Source organism: Mustela nivalis, assembly GCF_964662115.1.
Source record: "Mustela nivalis genome assembly, chromosome: X".
In the NCBI taxonomy this organism is placed as follows: Eukaryota; Metazoa; Chordata; class Mammalia; order Carnivora; family Mustelidae; genus Mustela; species Mustela nivalis.
In genome coordinates this window covers 70,415,403-70,431,475 of record NC_139040.1, presented here as the reverse complement: position 1 = coordinate 70,431,475, position 16,073 = coordinate 70,415,403, and the positions used below count along the sequence as shown (strand labels likewise).

Sequence of the window (16,073 nt, the reverse complement as noted above, 5' to 3'; positions counted from 1 at the left end):
CCTTCTTATTCCATCCCCTCCAAATCCAGGTCCACTCTAAAGCCAAAGAAACCATCATAGGATCCAGTGAGAAACACCAACTTGAGTGCGATAAGGACATGAACCTGTTTAGTAAACGGTAGAACCCTTTGGGAATGTTGCTCACCTGTCTCCATCAAGTAGCCCCAAGGAGACTATCCCCCAAAGCCAACCCCAAACCCAGATCTTCCTCCTAGTGCTTTCCCTTCCACCCCATACTGGACCGCGGTTCTTGCCAAGGCTACCACGCCCGTCCTAAGTCTCAAGTTCAAGTGAAGCGCTAGGTTTCTATGTGTCAAGCTCCTGGATGAGAGCTTCCCATTTCTCCAGGGCTCCCGCAGTGCTGTGGAAGACCAGTAGGGGGAGACATTAGCACGTGGGTATGCCTGTTGGGGTCGGACCAGGAGAGCGGGCCGGACCGGGAGGGTCTGAGCTGTGGGATGGAGCCAAAGTTATAGGCAAGGAAGCGAGGAGGGGCGGGGAGAATGGGCCAGGGCTGGGAGACAAAGACCCAGATGGTGAGGCCTAGAGTCTGGCGTCTTGGGGCCAGGACGCTCGCTTTTGCTTTTTCAAAAGGCGTCTGCCTGCACACTTTCCTCTTTGCCCAGGAGGTGTCTTTCTTTATCGAAGAAAGATAAAAGTCTTTATCCCCGCTGGCCTGTTCCGGGGTCTTGCCTGCCCCTTCAGACAGGACAAGACTCTAAGTTTGGGCTCCCAGGTCCCACAAAGCTCTCCCCTGAGGCTGAGATTCTAAAGACCTGGTCCCCAGGGGCACCTCCCACCCACCTCCATCTGGTACTTGATCTCTTTTGAGTCTCCATCACCTATCGGATCTGTGTGTTTAGGACTCCAGGTCCAAGTGCAAGCAGACACTGCATTGTGAGGTAAGAAGGAGGAAGGCCCACCAGAGCCCTACGTGAGATGGGACATGGGACGGGGAGCAACCAGGGTACTTTTGTCACAGAGGTGGGCACAGAGCAGGACTTTAGGGTTCCTGTATAAAGAGAATGGAAGTACGTTCCCGGGATACTTGCGACAGGGCCTATCTGGTTCAGTGGGCCGGAGTGTCGACTAGGCGCGCGAGAGGAGAGCAGGCCGACAGCCCTAGAGGAACGCTAACTTCCACCCGCCGAGCGCTCTGGGAACGGGACTAAACCGGACCAAGCCCTAACCACAAGACCCGCACTCTCAAATTGGTGCCCGTGAGCACGGCGTCCTTAAGAGCTCCCAGGAGCCCCGCCCCCTTCCTGTTCTAGGGGCGTGACAGGAGACAAGGACCCCGAGACGGAGCTTCCTATTGGCTAAGAGGAGTAGGGTCGGCCTTGCGTTCGCCTGAGCAGGGGAGAAGACAGCTCCGCGGCAGCCGGGGGAGTCTATGCGCGCTGGACAGCAGTGGGAGGCGTGTGAGAATCGCACTGGCCGAAGACCTTCGGGTGCAATCGCCGGGGAGCTAGGACTCGGCGACGGGGCTGCGGAGCAACCCGGCCGAAGCTTCAGAAGCGCAAATCGATGGGACTATCTCGGTCCGCTGCGTCTTCCCGCTCTTCTGAGTACACTGAACCGGGCCCCCGCTGAAGTAGAAGCTGTCGGTGGGGCGCGCAGCCCAGAGTCCCAGTGTGGCCTGGAGGAACGGAGACCGTGCCAGGGCGACCCAGCCGGGAGCCCCCGGACTGAGCTCGCATTGTGGGGAGACTCCCACTTCTTCCAAGGGCCGTCGATCCCGGGACAGTCGAGGCGTCGGTGCGGCCACCGAGTCCTCAGTGGGGAGACCCAGTCAGGGAAAGGGCGCGCAGACCCGAACAGTCTCGGGGAGCCCAGCGGAATCGGGCCGGATCACCGGGGGCGCAGAGCCCCCGTCGCGCCTCGTGCGGCGGAGAGACCAGAGGAGCAAGACCTCGGAGGCCGCGGCCCATGCCCGGGCTGGGGACGGCTGCCCAGTGAGTCCGCCTGGCCCGCCGGCCGGAGAAGAGCGACGCCGAAGCCGGCGGGAGGGGAGCACTTCAAGGCCGGTGACTGCGGAGGATGGGCGCCTGAGCGGTTCAGAGCGCAGCGCAGCACGGGAAGGCGAGGCCAGTTTGCTGAGGAGGCGCCAGGGGATCCCAAGTGCAGCCTGCTCCTGGGAAGATGGCCCGGCCTGGGCAGCGTTGGCTTGGCAAGTGGCTTGTGGCGATGGTCGTCTTGGCACTGTGCCGGCTCGCCACGCCGCTGGCCAAGAACCTGGAGCCCGTGTCCTGGAGCTCCCTCAACCCCAAGTGAGTAACTTATTGGCTCAGATCCCTAGGGGTGGGAGGCACTCCTGCAGGGTGAGGCCACGCGCCCCCGAGTGCGTGTGGGGAGGTGTTTCTAGGAGGAGCGGCGCCCCATTTTGTCTCTGGCGTTTTCGAGTGTGTTTTCCTGCGGGCGGGTGGGGCAGGGTGCGGCGGAGTGGGGTGGGGGGCGCTCGGCTGGGTTGTGACCCCTTGGCTTCCGCGCTCTCTCCTTCGCACGTCCTGGATCAAGTCGGGATTGCCGCGCCTGGCGGAGCTGGGAGTCTGGGCGCTCGAGGGCGCACCCGAGAGCTGGGTGGGGGAGAGAACGCATTCCCCTGTGGGGCTCCTGGGAACGTGGCGGTTTTCTCCGAGAGCCGCTTTAGGGGCAAGCTTGACCTGGGTGGGGGACGAGGTCGGAACACAGGTTTCTCGTTTGTTTGGCTGTGAAGGGACCACGGCTCGGGACTCCGCGCGTGGGGCGGGTGGCTGCGCCTGTATCCCCATTCGGGCTTCTCCCATTTCCATTTCTCTTTCTTCTCTCTTTGCTTCCCTAGCTTTTCGCTTTGCCGTCTCTTCTGGCCCTTCTTTTCTCCCTATCGGGGCCATGGAAGGGCGGGCGCCGCTCCCAAGCTCACAAAGGCGGCTGGTGGAGAGGGGCGGAGTGGGAGAGGGATTTGTTGGGGAGGGGAGTTCAATCCAGCGCCCGTCGGGGGACCAGTGGAGCCAGCGGCAGAGCTTCGAGGGCCAGCCCAGGCAGAGTGGCGTCGGAGTTGGCGAGGGAGGGAGGGTGGGATGGAAGGATTCCTGGCCAGGCGGGTCCCGGTGCCCCCCCCCCCCGCCATGTCCCTCAGATTGGGAAGCTATGCTTAGCTTTTCCCAAGGGGTTGGGGATGTAGCTATGTAGAGGAGATCCTTTCTTTTCTTCCTCTTCCTTCCCCTTCACAATCCCCCCACCCCCAAACAACACACACACCTTTTAGGGCGGTGGCTCAGTGGTTTCTGGGCTGTTAGTGAAGAGTCTGGGGCTATGTAGTGACCTCTGGACCTTTTACTCTTTTGGCATTCAGAACTGGGGTTGGAATTCAGCGTCAAGATTGCTCTTCCTGTTTTGTGGAAGTCCTGGTAATGTGCAGATACCCCTACTTAGTAGGAAACTGGGGGGCTTTGGCCTGCCCTCTGTGCTCTCTGATTTTTGTATCTGTAATCTCTTTCCACTCTTCTGGGCTCCCCGGCTAACTTCCCGGGCTCCTGCCTGCCTTGGCCTCTTACATTCCAGGGACAGTGGCTCTCTCAGCCCTGGAGTGGGAGAAGGCCGCTTCTCTAGTTCTATTCCTGGGTTAAGGTAGGGTCCTATTTACCAGTTTGTGGGATGGCTAAAACAAGGTCAGTGTAGAGGGTTCCGGAAAGGAAACAAGGTACAAGCAAAGGGATTGACAAGAATTTCTTCCCCACCCAGGAGCCAGACTGGGTGCAGCGCTCTCCTAACAGCAGGGAGTTAAGATAGTCTGGGGGCCCTGAGCTGTTTAGCTCAAGGGAAAGGGTTGTGAAGAGCCCAGTTTCCCCCCACCCCCTGCTTACAGGGGAGGTGGAGGCTGGAAATGCTCTCTCTCCAGTCAGGATAGCTGAAATCCGCCTGGGGTAGCCCATTATAGGGGCTCATGGGAGTGACCTAATTGCTCTCTCGGGTCTCTAACCAGAGATAGCAGGCAGCTCTGCAGCTGGAAAGGAGCCCTCCTGCAGAGTTGGAGGGGGGGGCTGGGAGAAACATCTCTCTGAGCTTCTCCCTTTTTGTGTTTTGAGCCTTTAGTGCTGTGGACCAGTTTCCAGGTTTTTGAGTTCCACCCACCCCACCATCCACTTCAGGCTGAGGGCAGGCATCTGGGTGCAGGGTGAGGACTCAGTAGGACTACGTAGGACCCGCACAAATTCTGTCCTGTAATTGAGCAGATCCCAAGAATGGTGGGGGACTGATGCTGGTGCCTCTGCATGCCCCCCAGTTCCATCCAGGCCCGGGGGTCTGTGTGTGTTGGTGCATGGGGGGCTGGGCAGGAGGACAGGAGGGGGGCACTGCCCTCAGCTCCACAAGAGCTCCAGGGGCTGCTTCTGCCACCGCACCCAACCCTCAGGCTGCCACAGCCTTTCAAATAAACAGTCTGTCTCTGTCTGTCTCTCCCTCTTTGCCTCCTGCACGAGTTCTCCCTCTCAGGTCTCTATTGGTTCACCCTCTCACACCCTCTATGAGCCTCACTCACCTCCCCTCTCCAGTGAGGCTCACCCTGCTCTCCCTCTTTCTCACACTCCCTCTCACTCTTAGTCACTCTCTGCCTCTTTTTCTCAAGTCCTTTTGTTTCTCGCACATGCCCGTGCTCTCCCTCACAGGCTCATTTTCTCTCTTCCCTCCCCTCTTCCTCCGTGCTTTTGGTCTCTTTCCTCAGCCTTGTCAGGAGCTGGCACCCCCCCCCCACTCAAATCTCCCAGTGCCTATAAACCTTGCTTAATTGCTTCCTTCTTGGGGAAAAGAAATCAAAATAAAGAAATAAAGAAGTGGTGGGGCTGGGGGTATGTTTCCAGGTTCCAGGGTGCATGCAGCCCCCGCCCTGACTGAGAGGGGAGCAGGAAGCGCTGACTTAAGACTTCCAGGCTCTTTCCCAGAATTGGTGCTGGGGTCTTTCAGCGTGAAAGTCTCTGGGTGGTGAGGGCTTCTGCCTCTCCTTTGCCCCTCTTGTCAGATTTGCCTGATGAGCATGGGGGGTGGGCGGTAGGTTTAGTCCCACTACAGGTTGGGAGAAACCAGAGGGTATGCATGTGCTTGGTTGGGGTGGGGGCTGTGATGGAAGGTCCCAGAGTGGCCCCCTCCCCCTAGCCTCTTCCCCAGAGAGCTTGGGGCAGCCGGCAGGCCTCACACTTGAGTCCTCAGCCAAGTCCAGCTGCTGCAGTTCAGTCTCTCTGTCCCATTCTGACCCCTTCCTGCCCCCAACTCAGGTTCCCCCACCTCCAGGGAGTGGGAATGTGCCTGAGATCACATTACACCTTCCCTATAAGGAGGTGGGGGTGGGGGGTTCAGCTTGGTGTCCAGGACCCTTGACTCCAGCCAGCATGGGTGGGGGCAGCTGCAGACCCCAACCTAGGCTTGCCTGCTAGGAGCCAAAATGTTGGTCCCAGCCCCCTCACAGCTGTTCCAGCTCACAGTCCTGGGGAGGCCAGCTCAGGGGCCCCTTTCCGGGGCGGCTAGAGACCTGACCTCTTCTACTCTGGCTGATTGGCCACAGGTGGGGGCTTGAGAGTGATGGGAACCCAGCAGCTCCTAAAGTTTCCTGTTCCCCTCCCTCCCCACCCCCACCCCAGGCAGTTGGGCAAAAGCAAGAAGGGCCTGTGAGGCTGGGGTGGGGGCTAAATGGAGGGTTCCCTGTCTCCCCTCAGGTTCTCCGCTGCCTCATCAGCTCAGGTGGATGGGAATGGACAGGCCCTGGACACTACTGTTTTCTGGGGTTGGGACTGTGGAAGGGATGGGCCAGCCGGGAGGCTGCTTGTTGCCATGAAAACACCAGGTTTGAGGGAGGGTCCACTCTGTGATTATTAGGCAAGTTGAGGTGGGGGGCGTTGCTCACCAGCCACATCCTGGATTCCTGGCCCTGGAATAGCAGCCCCTCCTGTGTGTGTTTTCATAGTGGGCATTTTGGGGCGGGGGTGCCAGCAGCCAGGAGTGGAAGCTCCTTTAGCTTCTTCTAAATGGTACTGTGTTTGGCAGGCCAGCTTAACAGTCAGGCAGCACCTTGCTACTTACTTACAAAGCATCCTCCTATGTGAGTTCGTTGGTGGTTCCCATGAGACCTGGGGAGTAGGAATTGCCCCCCTGCCCCCTGCTGCCTGTTTCCAGATGAGAAGGCCTGTGCCTGGAAGAAGGAAGTGACTTGTCTAGACTCAGCTCACAGGGGGCAGAGCTTGCCGTATGCCATTCTTTCCATGCCATCCTGCTCCCTCAGGATCTAGGAGAGAGAGGAATTCAAGGTGGGGTTTGGAAATAGGAGCCGGCTCCCTGCCCCTGGGTTCCCCTCTTACCTCACAGGTGTGCGTGCATCTGTCCTTGTGACTCAGGCCCTGCCTGTGTGGGACGAGCAGTGCCCTGGCTTCCTTCTCCGATTTGGTTAGGTCTGCCTCTGAGGGCAGCCTGCTCCAGTCACCTGAACTCGGGGCGGTCAGCTCCTGCCTGGCACTCTCCCTCCTAAGCTCAGAGTGGTACCTTGGGTTCCTCTCTGGGCCAGGAGCCTCACTTCCTCTCAAGGATCCCACAAAAAGCAGACAACAAGGAAAGGGGTGTGAGCCCCCCTCCATTGGACCCAAGTATGAGCCTGGGAGGGCCAAGGGAGGGCAGAGTTCAGTGTAGGTGGGGAGGGTGACTTCCTCTGGGATTCTCCTGGCTTCTCTGTCTCCGACGGTGTGTGTGTGTGTGTGTGTGTGTGTGTGTGTGTGTGTGTGCCAGGACCCAGCTGCTGTTCCTGCCCACCCACGCCTGGGCGGGCACTGCTGGGACACGCCAGGCCTGCTCCTGCTGCCTCGGGGGCTGGGTGGAGCTGGAGGAATGAAAGAGGAGCCTTTAATTTGGGGGCTCCCCACCCTTGCTGGGATGGGAGCAGACTTGAGCTTTGGCTTGGGGTCTGTCCTCCACTTGTCCTACCACTCTGTGGGTACAGGCACAGTGCCGCCGGGGTCTCCGCATCAAGGCAGTGGCTGGAGTCTACTACTAAACTTGGACTGGTGCGTCCTGGGAGCAGGCTCTCCCTTCGGCCACTCTTTGACCACAAGTTTCTAGAGCCTGAGGGAAGGAAAGCATGAGCCTGGTGGAACATGGGCACATTTCTGGGCATGACCCCCATAGCTGCAAGCTGCCCCCACTGCAGATTGTTTGTGTTTGGACAGAGAGGGGCTCAGCGGAACGAAGGAAGCAAGAGGGCAGTTAGCCTCTGACCAGGATACTGCCCCAGACCCTTCAGTCTTCTCGTCTCCCAGGATTTGTAACTAGCAGTCATGGCGACACTTCTCAGCTCAGCAGAAAGGCTGAGGGAGAGACTTGGGCTAGGGTGGAAGGGAAGAGGTAGGCCATAAGAAGGAGCTGGAATGCTCCAACAGCCTCCCCCAAGTCCTTTTTCTCCCTGGGGTGGCTCACTGGGGTCCTGGGGCTATCAGAAGCTGAGGAGGGAAGGCCTCAGGGGTTACCATGGCGACCTGCTTTGGGCTTCCTGCTGGGCCTTGTCAATCCCCTTATTTTCCAGAAAAGGGCTTTGTCTGGGGGTGGCCCCAGGCAAGAAAGCTTGGCCTGATAATAGTTTTTGAAAAGTGGGGGATAAAGAGTTTAACTTGGGGGCAATCTCTTTGTCCTCCACTCTTGCCCCTACTCCTAACCTGACATGTATGAGGGGAGACCTGCAGGGTCCCCCCCACCCCCACCTGGATAGTATGACTAGTGTTTATGACTAGTGTTGTAGGCTTCACTCTTGCTGGCTACACACCTGCCCCTTATGTCCCCTTGCCATTTTCCTGGGCTTCTCGTAGGCCAAGAAGCAGTTCTGATGTTTGAGAAGATGCTGTGGAGGCACCATTATAGGGGATCAGGGTCAGGGAAGGCAGGTCTCATCAGGCTCCTCTTCCTTCTGCACTTTAGGGGAAGGTGAGTTTCCCTCTGCCAGCTGCTATGCAAATGAACTGATGAATATTCATGAATTCTTTTGCTGAGGTTGAAGAGAGTCTGAGCGGTGTTAGGGGCCATAGTTCTTTTTTCTACCCCCTCCTCCATCCACTGTATAGACATCTGTTTCCTCGATGGCTCTGGATTCAAGGTAGAGCCCCCAGTAGCTGGAAGCCCTGTGTTTCAGATCCGGAGCTCCAGACCCTGAGCGGCCATAGATGTGCTTAGAACAGCTAAGCCCCCGGTGAGGAAGCAAGGGCCAAGTGGCACGAGAGGTGAGATGACCTGTATCCCTTCGCATGCCCTCTGTGCACCTGCCATCACCTCCATGGAAGGTCTTGTTGAAGCGCAGCTCTGTGAGGAATCAGCCAAGGCTTTAGGTCTTCTTAGAGCCCCAGGGCTTAATGTCCCGGCAGAGGGTAGCGTCCTCCAGTCAGCTTGGAGCACCTCTCTTCCATAGGAATTTTCAACTGATCACACCGTCCCTCATATGAGGGACCTGGACTCAGTAGGTCTCAAAGTTTCCACTGGTTCTAAGAAGTTAGAAGTCATTGAATCCAGCTATCAGTGTGAGGCTGGGGAAATGAAAATGGCCTTGGGAATTATGGGGGCCTGGGGTGAGGCTGTTCCCTCTTCAGTGTTTATAGGGGCCTTCCTCCCATGCCTGCCTCCTTTTTGGCCCTCTAGAATCTAGGTACTAAGGGAAAGACCTTCTTGTTGTGGTTTTTACCCTCCTGTAGAGGAAGATGGCAGGTCTCAGCTTGTCAAAGCCTCGTTTAACACAGAGGGAGGGCTGCCTTTCTTCATCTGCTTGGTCTAGACTCACCTCCTTGTGTATCATTTGCCTCCTTTGAGTGAGGGCCCTGAGCTCCCGGGCAGGCCCTCGTACCTTGTGGTCCCCAGTGAGCAACAGGCCCCCAGGAAGAGGAGCCATGCTCTCCTGCTGTCAGCTCTGTTCCTTTGAAGTGCTACTTTCAACCCTCCATTGTCCTTGCTAGAAGGTCTGTCCCCAGTGGGATGCTTGTTGTGACACTTGAGGCCTTTCAGACTCGCCCCAGCTGAGCTTTTCCACCCCCTCTTCTGCTTCTCTCTACCAATTGTGGGACCAGCCACTGGCCTGGGGTTTGTGTTCTTGCCACTCCTGTCCATTCTTGCTCTGTGTTAACTTCTTATTTTCTTCCTCCCTCCCCACCCCACCCCCGCCCCGCCAGGACCCACTTGCATTCTGCTCCTTCTGAGGAACCATCTCCTGTCAGATGAATTGTCTCCTTCCTCTCGCTGCTTCCAGCCCTTGCGGTTTGAGCCACCATCCTCCCACATAACCTACAGATAGCCTGGTACTGTCTGTTGCTAAAGCATGGATCCTTTTTACTTTTCTGACCCACAGCAGACAGAAAAATCCTCAAGGATGGGGTCGTAGCTTCTCTTCCCAGCCAGCCCCCGCCCCCCCCCAAAAAACCCAAGACTGGTGTCATAGGCATTTGCTGTTGGTATCTTGCCTCGTGGCAGACTAGACTGTTTCTAAGCAGGAGTCAAACATGTTGAGTACCTACTATGTGCTAGGCACTCTGCATATACCACTGTACCCACTCCACAATCCTGGGGCAGGGGTGATGGATAGGGCTCTTACCACTGCCAGTTTATAAGTGAAGAAGCTGAAACTCTGTGAGATCATACAGCTCATCCAAGGTCGCAGAGCTAGGAAGGGCCATGTCTGTCTGGTTCCAAAGTCTGTCTACTTTCTCCTTCCTCCATGCTATTGCCTTGCTCCCAGCTCCAGCCTGCCCAGGCTCAGAAATGGCCAAGATAGCACCATGGTTTGACTATAAGCTTACGTAAGGACAGAGTGATAGGGGTAGATGGGCTTGGGCAGTTGCCCTCCCTCTGCTACTCCCTGATCCCAGCCTTCAAAATTAGAAGATGAACCTGGCTCAGAAGGCATTTGGCCTGCTCCCTCAGGATCTATAACAGGGGCAGATGTGGAGGTGGGGGTATTAGAACACAGATGTGTGAGGTTCCTGGGACCATCTCTTACATGATCTGTTGTTGGTGTTTGGGCCATTTCTCCCCTCTGTCTGCTCTTTTTTAGGATTGAGACTAGTCAAGTTTGGGGACTCAGGTCCTCACGCTATGGGGGTTAGATGGGTCCCCCCTCTAAGACACTGGCCTGTAGGGAGTGGGGAATGCTGTGTAGAGTCGCACCTCGCCAGAGACTACCCATTACTCCTTGGTTCCAAGCAATGCCTATTCCTCTCTCACTATCAGGCCCAAGATTAGCAAGGATGGGAGAGAAGGCTTGGGTCTCAGACAGGTTGAGCTCCCCCAGTTGTAGTCTGGGAGTCACAGGGGTGGTGGCTAAGGCATGTGTGGGCTCATTGTATGTTTGTGTGTGTGCAGATGCACACATACACACACACACGCGTGCATGCACACATGTGCTGGGGAGATGGTAGCAGTGGCTCTGAAGGGATGTAAGTGTGACAAGCAGCCCAAGTCTGACACCTTTGGCCATGTCAGCCCCCTGCGGAAATGCCACATTAGGACAAAAGGCTCCCCCAGGTAGGCCGTGCCCCACCCTGCCGAGCAGTCAAAGCCTGGCAGCCTTGCCCATGGGCCACCCCTTCCACACCCTGCTGGCAGTGTGATCGTCTCTCCTCACCCCAGCCTGAGGATGGTAGAAGGACGAGATACCTCTCCTTCCCATGTCCACCTAGCAGGCTCAGCCTGGTTCTCATGGTGTGCGCCCCCAGTTCAGGGGAAGGCCCCGGACCCCCGACCCTGAGGCTGACTGTCTTCCCTTCTGGGCAGGTTCCTGAGTGGGAAGGGCCTGGTGATCTACCCAAAGATTGGAGACAAGCTGGACATCATCTGCCCCCGAGCAGAAGCAGGGCGGCCCTACGAGTACTATAAGCTGTACCTGGTGCGACCGGAGCAGGCGGCTGCTTGCAGCACTGTGCTTGACCCCAATGTGCTGGTCACCTGCAATCGGCCAGAGCAGGAGATCCGCTTCACCATTAAGTTCCAGGAGTTCAGCCCCAACTACATGGGCCTGGAGTTCAAGAAGCACCATGATTACTACATTACCTGTGAGTCCCTTCCCATCATAGGGTTCTCTCGTATGTGGTAGCTGCAGAAGTTTCTAAGTAGTACAGTGAGCTAGCACATGGCCTGTCTTGGTCTGGACCCCTCTGAAGACCGGTGTGCTCTCCTTCCAACCCGGCCTGGGATTTCTGGCCCTAAAATTCACCAAGAGGGTGGCTGCCAGTCCCCTTTGCTCTAGAAGTTGGGTGGGGGAAGACTCCCAATTTGTGGTGCCCACCTGAAGTCCTCATTTTCTTGGCCTGCCTAAGGTCTAATCTCAGGAATGGCAGAGTTGGCAGAACTCTTTGGGATCAGCTGGCGGTTGGGCCTTTCTCTTCATGAGAAATTGGCCCCAAGATGTGAAGGAGCTTCTTGCCCCATGTCACTCGGGGAGTTAGGGACAGTATTGGGACTCCAGCCCAGTTCACCTGACTGGGTTCCTTCCAGTCTGTGCAGGAGCCTCACCCATATTCTGGTTCTGATTGTTTTTCCTCTGAGCAACATGGCTCAAAGAGAAGATGCCTTAGTGTCCACTGAGAAAGAAGGGCTAAGGCCTGGTCATGATCAAGGAGTAGCATCCTTGGGGGAAGCGCTAGTCTCTGATGTGGGCTGGGTCTGGGGCTGGCTACTCTGTTCTCAGTGCAAGGGAGACAGGCAGAAAGGTTCGCAGGTAGGTGGGAGCTGCTTGCCACCCCCCGCAACTCCCAGTTCTGTTCTTATGGGATAAGACAGCACTAGGATTTCTAGGTAGTGTGGGCAGACCTTTCTCTCCTGCTGACTTCTCTGGCTTCTTGCTACAGCTACATCCAATGGGAGCCTGGAGGGACTGGAAAACCGGGAGGGAGGCGTGTGCCGTACACGCACCATGAAGATCGTCATGAAGGTTGGGCAAGGTGAGTGCCTGGTGTGAGGGCTCCCCAGTTGAGCCTTTGCAACAGATGTCCCTGGCTTGGTATGCGTGCTTTTGGGAGTAGGGGAGGGGCAATGGGGTCAGAGTATCTGAGGTCTGACTTATAGGTCACTGTTGGCTTGTGCTAGATGACTGAGGTCCCTGGCTCACCCATCCTCTTCCCACCCCCAGACCCCAATGCTGTGACGCCTGAGCAGCTGACCACCAGCCGGCCCAGCAAGGAGGCAGACAACACTATCAAGATGGCCACGCAGGCCCCCAGCGGCCGGGGTTCCCTGGGTGACTCTGACGGCAAGCATGGTGAGTGCTGTGGGTGTCTCCCAAAAGGGCAGAAGCCATTGCCTGGCCACCCTTTCAGGCCCTGTCTCTGAAGCGAGGCAGGACGGGGCCCAGCCAGGAATGGGCAGTGTGTCCCTGGGACCCATGGCCAACCACGTCTCCCCTCCCTCCTCCTTCCTCAGAGACTGTGAACCAGGAAGAGAAAAGCAGCCCTGGGGCAAGCGGAGGTGGCAGTGGGGACCCCGACAGTTTCTTCAACTCCAAGGTGGCATTGTTCGCAGCCGTTGGCGCTGGCTGTGTCATCTTCCTGCTCATCATCATTTTCCTGACAGTTCTGTTACTCAAGCTGCGCAAACGGCACCGGAAGCACACCCAGCAGCGGGCGCCCGCCCTCTCCCTCAGTACCCTGGCCAGTCCCAAGGGGGGCAGTGGCACGGCGGGCACCGAGCCCAGTGACATCATCATCCCCTTACGGACTACAGAGAACAACTACTGCCCCCACTACGAGAAGGTGAGTGGGGACTACGGGCACCCTGTCTACATCGTCCAGGAGATGCCACCCCAGAGCCCAGCGAACATCTACTACAAGGTCTGAGGGCCCAGCGCAGCCTCGGGTCCCCAAGAGACAGTCGGCCAGGACTGCATCTCTCCTTTATCCCCCACACTCCCTCCCCTGACCAGCTGTGCCCACCTTTGTATTTAGTTTTGTAGTTTCTTGGCTTTTATAATCCCCCTTTTGCCCTGCCCCCTGGGCTTCGGAGGGGGGTGCTTGTGCCCCCAGCCCCCACGCTCTTGTGCCTTCCCCCTCTGGCCAGGCCTCTGGGCTCTGCAGGGGCGCCCCTTCTTGGAGGGCAGGGTTGGACGCTGATGGACAGCAGGCAGGAAGATGCCCCCCTGACTCTGCCCCCCTTCCCCCTTCCCCTCTTTCCCAGGACTGTTTGTCCACTATGATCACTGTTTTTAATGTTTTTGTGTTCATTTTTTAGCTGTCAACTCATTTTCATCTGTTTTTTAAAGAAAAATGGAAAAATGTAAAAGCCAGCCCCTCCTTGGGCTTTCTGAGCCTGGCCTGGCCCAGTTTAAGGGAAAAAGGGCAGGATATGGCCAGCCAGGAATCATAGGATGGTATCTCTTTTATAAACTCCTTGGTGTTTGGGGGAGGGGTGGCTTGGCCAGAGCTATTCTTGCCCAGGAGGGAAGATGAGAGTGCCATTGGGCAAAGCATCTCACCATGCCCTCCTGACCCTCCTACAAAGCTGATCTTGGCAATGGGGTAGTGGCTGCCACCCTTCCACCACCCCCCTCAAAAAAAAAAAAAAAACCTCTTCCTTGTGGGATTCTTGGGCATCTCCTGCCTCCCTCACTCTCACGGTAATTAACGTCTTAATTGGCTGTTGCCTGGGGAACAGGAGAGCTGCTGCAGGCAAATGACCTCATGGGGGTGGAGGGAGGTGAGGTGCCCAGGTGGCTATTTGCCCTGCAGAGCTGGGAGTTCCCCCTCCCCCTCCCCGTCCTGTTCTCTTCTCACCTTTGGCGTCCTTTGGCCTAGTGGGAAACAGAGGCCCAGGGCAGAGACCTAAGCGGGTATAAAGCCAGGTGGCCTGCTCCTTTCCTGGGCTCTAGCACAGGCAGGTGTCCCCCTCAACCCAGCTTCCCCTGGCCCCTCCAATCTTGGGTCAGGGCCTGGAAAGAGGAAGAGGCTGCCCAGGGCTGGGCCAGCATGCCGTGCACTTTGACCCCGATTCCTTGCCAGCACGGCTGCTAACAGACTGCCACTGGAGTGCGCTTTGTAGGCGCTCCCCAAGTGGCCATGGAAGGAGCTGGGCCTATCACCACCCACCTCTATACTGCCTCCTGGCCAGCTGCCCACCCCAGTGCCAGGTGGGAAAGGGAGCGAAACAGCCAGCCCCTTCCAGGTGGCAGTTGGAAGGGTTTTTTGTTTTTGTTTCTGTTGCCATTTGTGTAAATACTAGTCTTTTTGGAAGAAATAATGTAAAGATGTTTTGTATAAACTCTGAATTATTTTCTTGTTGCTTTTTTCTTAGAAAAAAAATGAGAACTAAAAAAAAAAAAAAATTAACCACATGGAGAAATGGGTGTAAAATGGTGTCATGATATTGGGGAATGAGCTGTGAGTATGTGAGTGTTTGTGTGTGTGTGTGTGTGTGTGTGTGTGTGTGTGAGAGAGAGAGAGAGAGAGATTGAGAGAAGGAGAGAGAAAGATTTCCTGTGCCCAAATCACTGACAATCTGGGCAGGTATGGGAAAAGGGTGGCTTTCCTAGTGGAACAAGATGTTTCAGGTGACTTAGGCCTATCCTATTTTCCCCCAACCCCTACCCCAAGTTCCTCTGCCCTCTTGTTCTGCTGGAGCCTGCAGCCCTTTCTCCCTGTCTGTCCCATCACCTCTGTGGCACAGGCCATGAGCATCCGCCCAGTCTGTCATTAGGCTCTGCTAGAGAGAGTTGATGGGGGAGGGGGTGTTCCCATGGGGACCTGGGTGTGTCCACAGGCACTGCCACCACTTGGCTGGAACTACATCTGGGACCTGTTGGCAGGCCTGGCCCTGTCCTGCCTCAAGATACCTAAAGGTAGATAGAAATAACTTTACAAGAGTTGGGCCTCAGCTGTGGCCCACTGGGGACTGGGGTTGCTTCAGGCCACCCAGTTCACTTCTTAGCCAGAAGAATCTTCTTCTCTTGTCTTCAGAGGTGGGCTACCCCAGAGTCCTCACCGTGGCATACTCAGGGGCTTCTGGCTGGCAGGCAAAGCCCTAGAGCTAAGCAGCCATGAACAGCCGTGAGCACCCAGTGTCCCACAGGCTGAGGGTGCAGGAGGGTCTGGCCCCAATCCCTCAACAGAGAGGCAGAGTGGCAAGGGCCTGGGGCCTTCCTGCTCCAGTCTGGGGGTGGGGAACTCCCTGTAGAGCTGGCCAAGGCAGATGTCAGGAGAGGAGGCAAGTGAGATCCCAGTAGCTAGAAATGGATAAGAAGGCACTAGAGGAAAGAAGAAGGAGGAAGGAAGGGGAGGGCTTGTTAGTGATCCAGAGCAGGAACTCTTCAGAGAACAAGCCAAGGTACAGGCAGAGCTATGAGGGAAGTGGGAAGCACAGGGAGAGGAAGGGGGAGGAGAGCTATGGGACCTGTAGGGTGAAGGGAAGGGAGGCTGGGCTGGAGCAGGGCTGGGCCTGGCTGGGGTGCTCCTGGAGCCAGCTGGGGCAGAGGCTGTTTATTTGGTTTCTCATTAACCAAAGGAAGTGCCTGGATCAGATGGGGCCTCTGCTACTTGACTGCCTGCCCAGAGTGGGGCCCCCAGCCTGGGTCGGGGGGTCTTTAACCAGGGCTTGGTTTTCAGGACAGGTTGATGTCTCTAACTGGGGTGGAGCCTGACCGGCTTGATTGAGCCCTTCATGCACTTCTGAAACTCAATGTCCTTGGGTGGTCCCCCACTATCAGCTATCAGCTACCCTCTTGCCCTGCCGGTGGGGGGGTCAAGTTCCTGGGGGCCCCTTGGGAGTAGCTGTGGGGGTGTGAAGGCAAGTCAGTGGGAGAAAGCTGGGGAAAGTGCGGGGCCGTCTCTCTAACAGCCCAGATCTGTGACTGGCTCTTCCCACTTGCTCTGGCCTGAGGGCTGTGGCGGGTGCTGGATTGGGCTCGGTGCCTGAGCAGTGCTGGCCACACAGTGGTGCTCAGTAGCTCCTTGCGGCAGTGTCCTTCACCTGGCCCGCGCCTGCCACTTGTCTCAAACACTTACCTTACACACATTATGTCACCAAGTCTCAAAAACCTTCCCGTGAGGGTGGACAGTGGGGAATTCTTTGCCTCCTATCTGAGATGAGGAAATTGAGACCCTATC

General features: G+C 56.9%; 1 protein-coding gene across 1 annotated transcript; it reads left to right on the top strand.

Annotated features, from left to right (window-relative positions):
• The first annotated feature begins 1,356 nt into the window (after positions 1-1,356).
• EFNB1 (ephrin B1) lies at positions 1,357-14,313 on the top strand. The gene is made up of 5 exons (XM_082717205.1): positions 1,357-2,270; positions 10,759-11,036; positions 11,832-11,924; positions 12,113-12,241; positions 12,403-14,313. The coding sequence occupies exons 1-5, from the start codon at positions 2,143-2,145 to the stop codon at positions 12,813-12,815; spliced, it is 1,041 nt and encodes a 346-aa protein (XP_082573331.1). The 5' UTR covers positions 1,357-2,142; the 3' UTR covers positions 12,816-14,313.
• The last annotated feature ends 1,760 nt before the right edge of the window (positions 14,314-16,073 follow it).

Excerpts from the sequence above, each read along its gene's own strand:
- EFNB1 (XM_082717205.1), top strand. The coding sequence starts at position 2,143 with ATGGCCCGGCCTGGGCAGCGTTGGCTTGGCAAGTGGCTTGTGGCGATG. Across the intron at positions 2,271-10,758 it reads TGGAGCTCCCTCAACCCCAA|GTTCCTGAGTGGGAAGGGCC; the intron begins GTGAGTAACTTA and ends CCTTCTGGGCAG. Across the intron at positions 12,242-12,402 it reads TGACTCTGACGGCAAGCATG|AGACTGTGAACCAGGAAGAG; the intron begins GTGAGTGCTGTG and ends CTCCTTCCTCAG.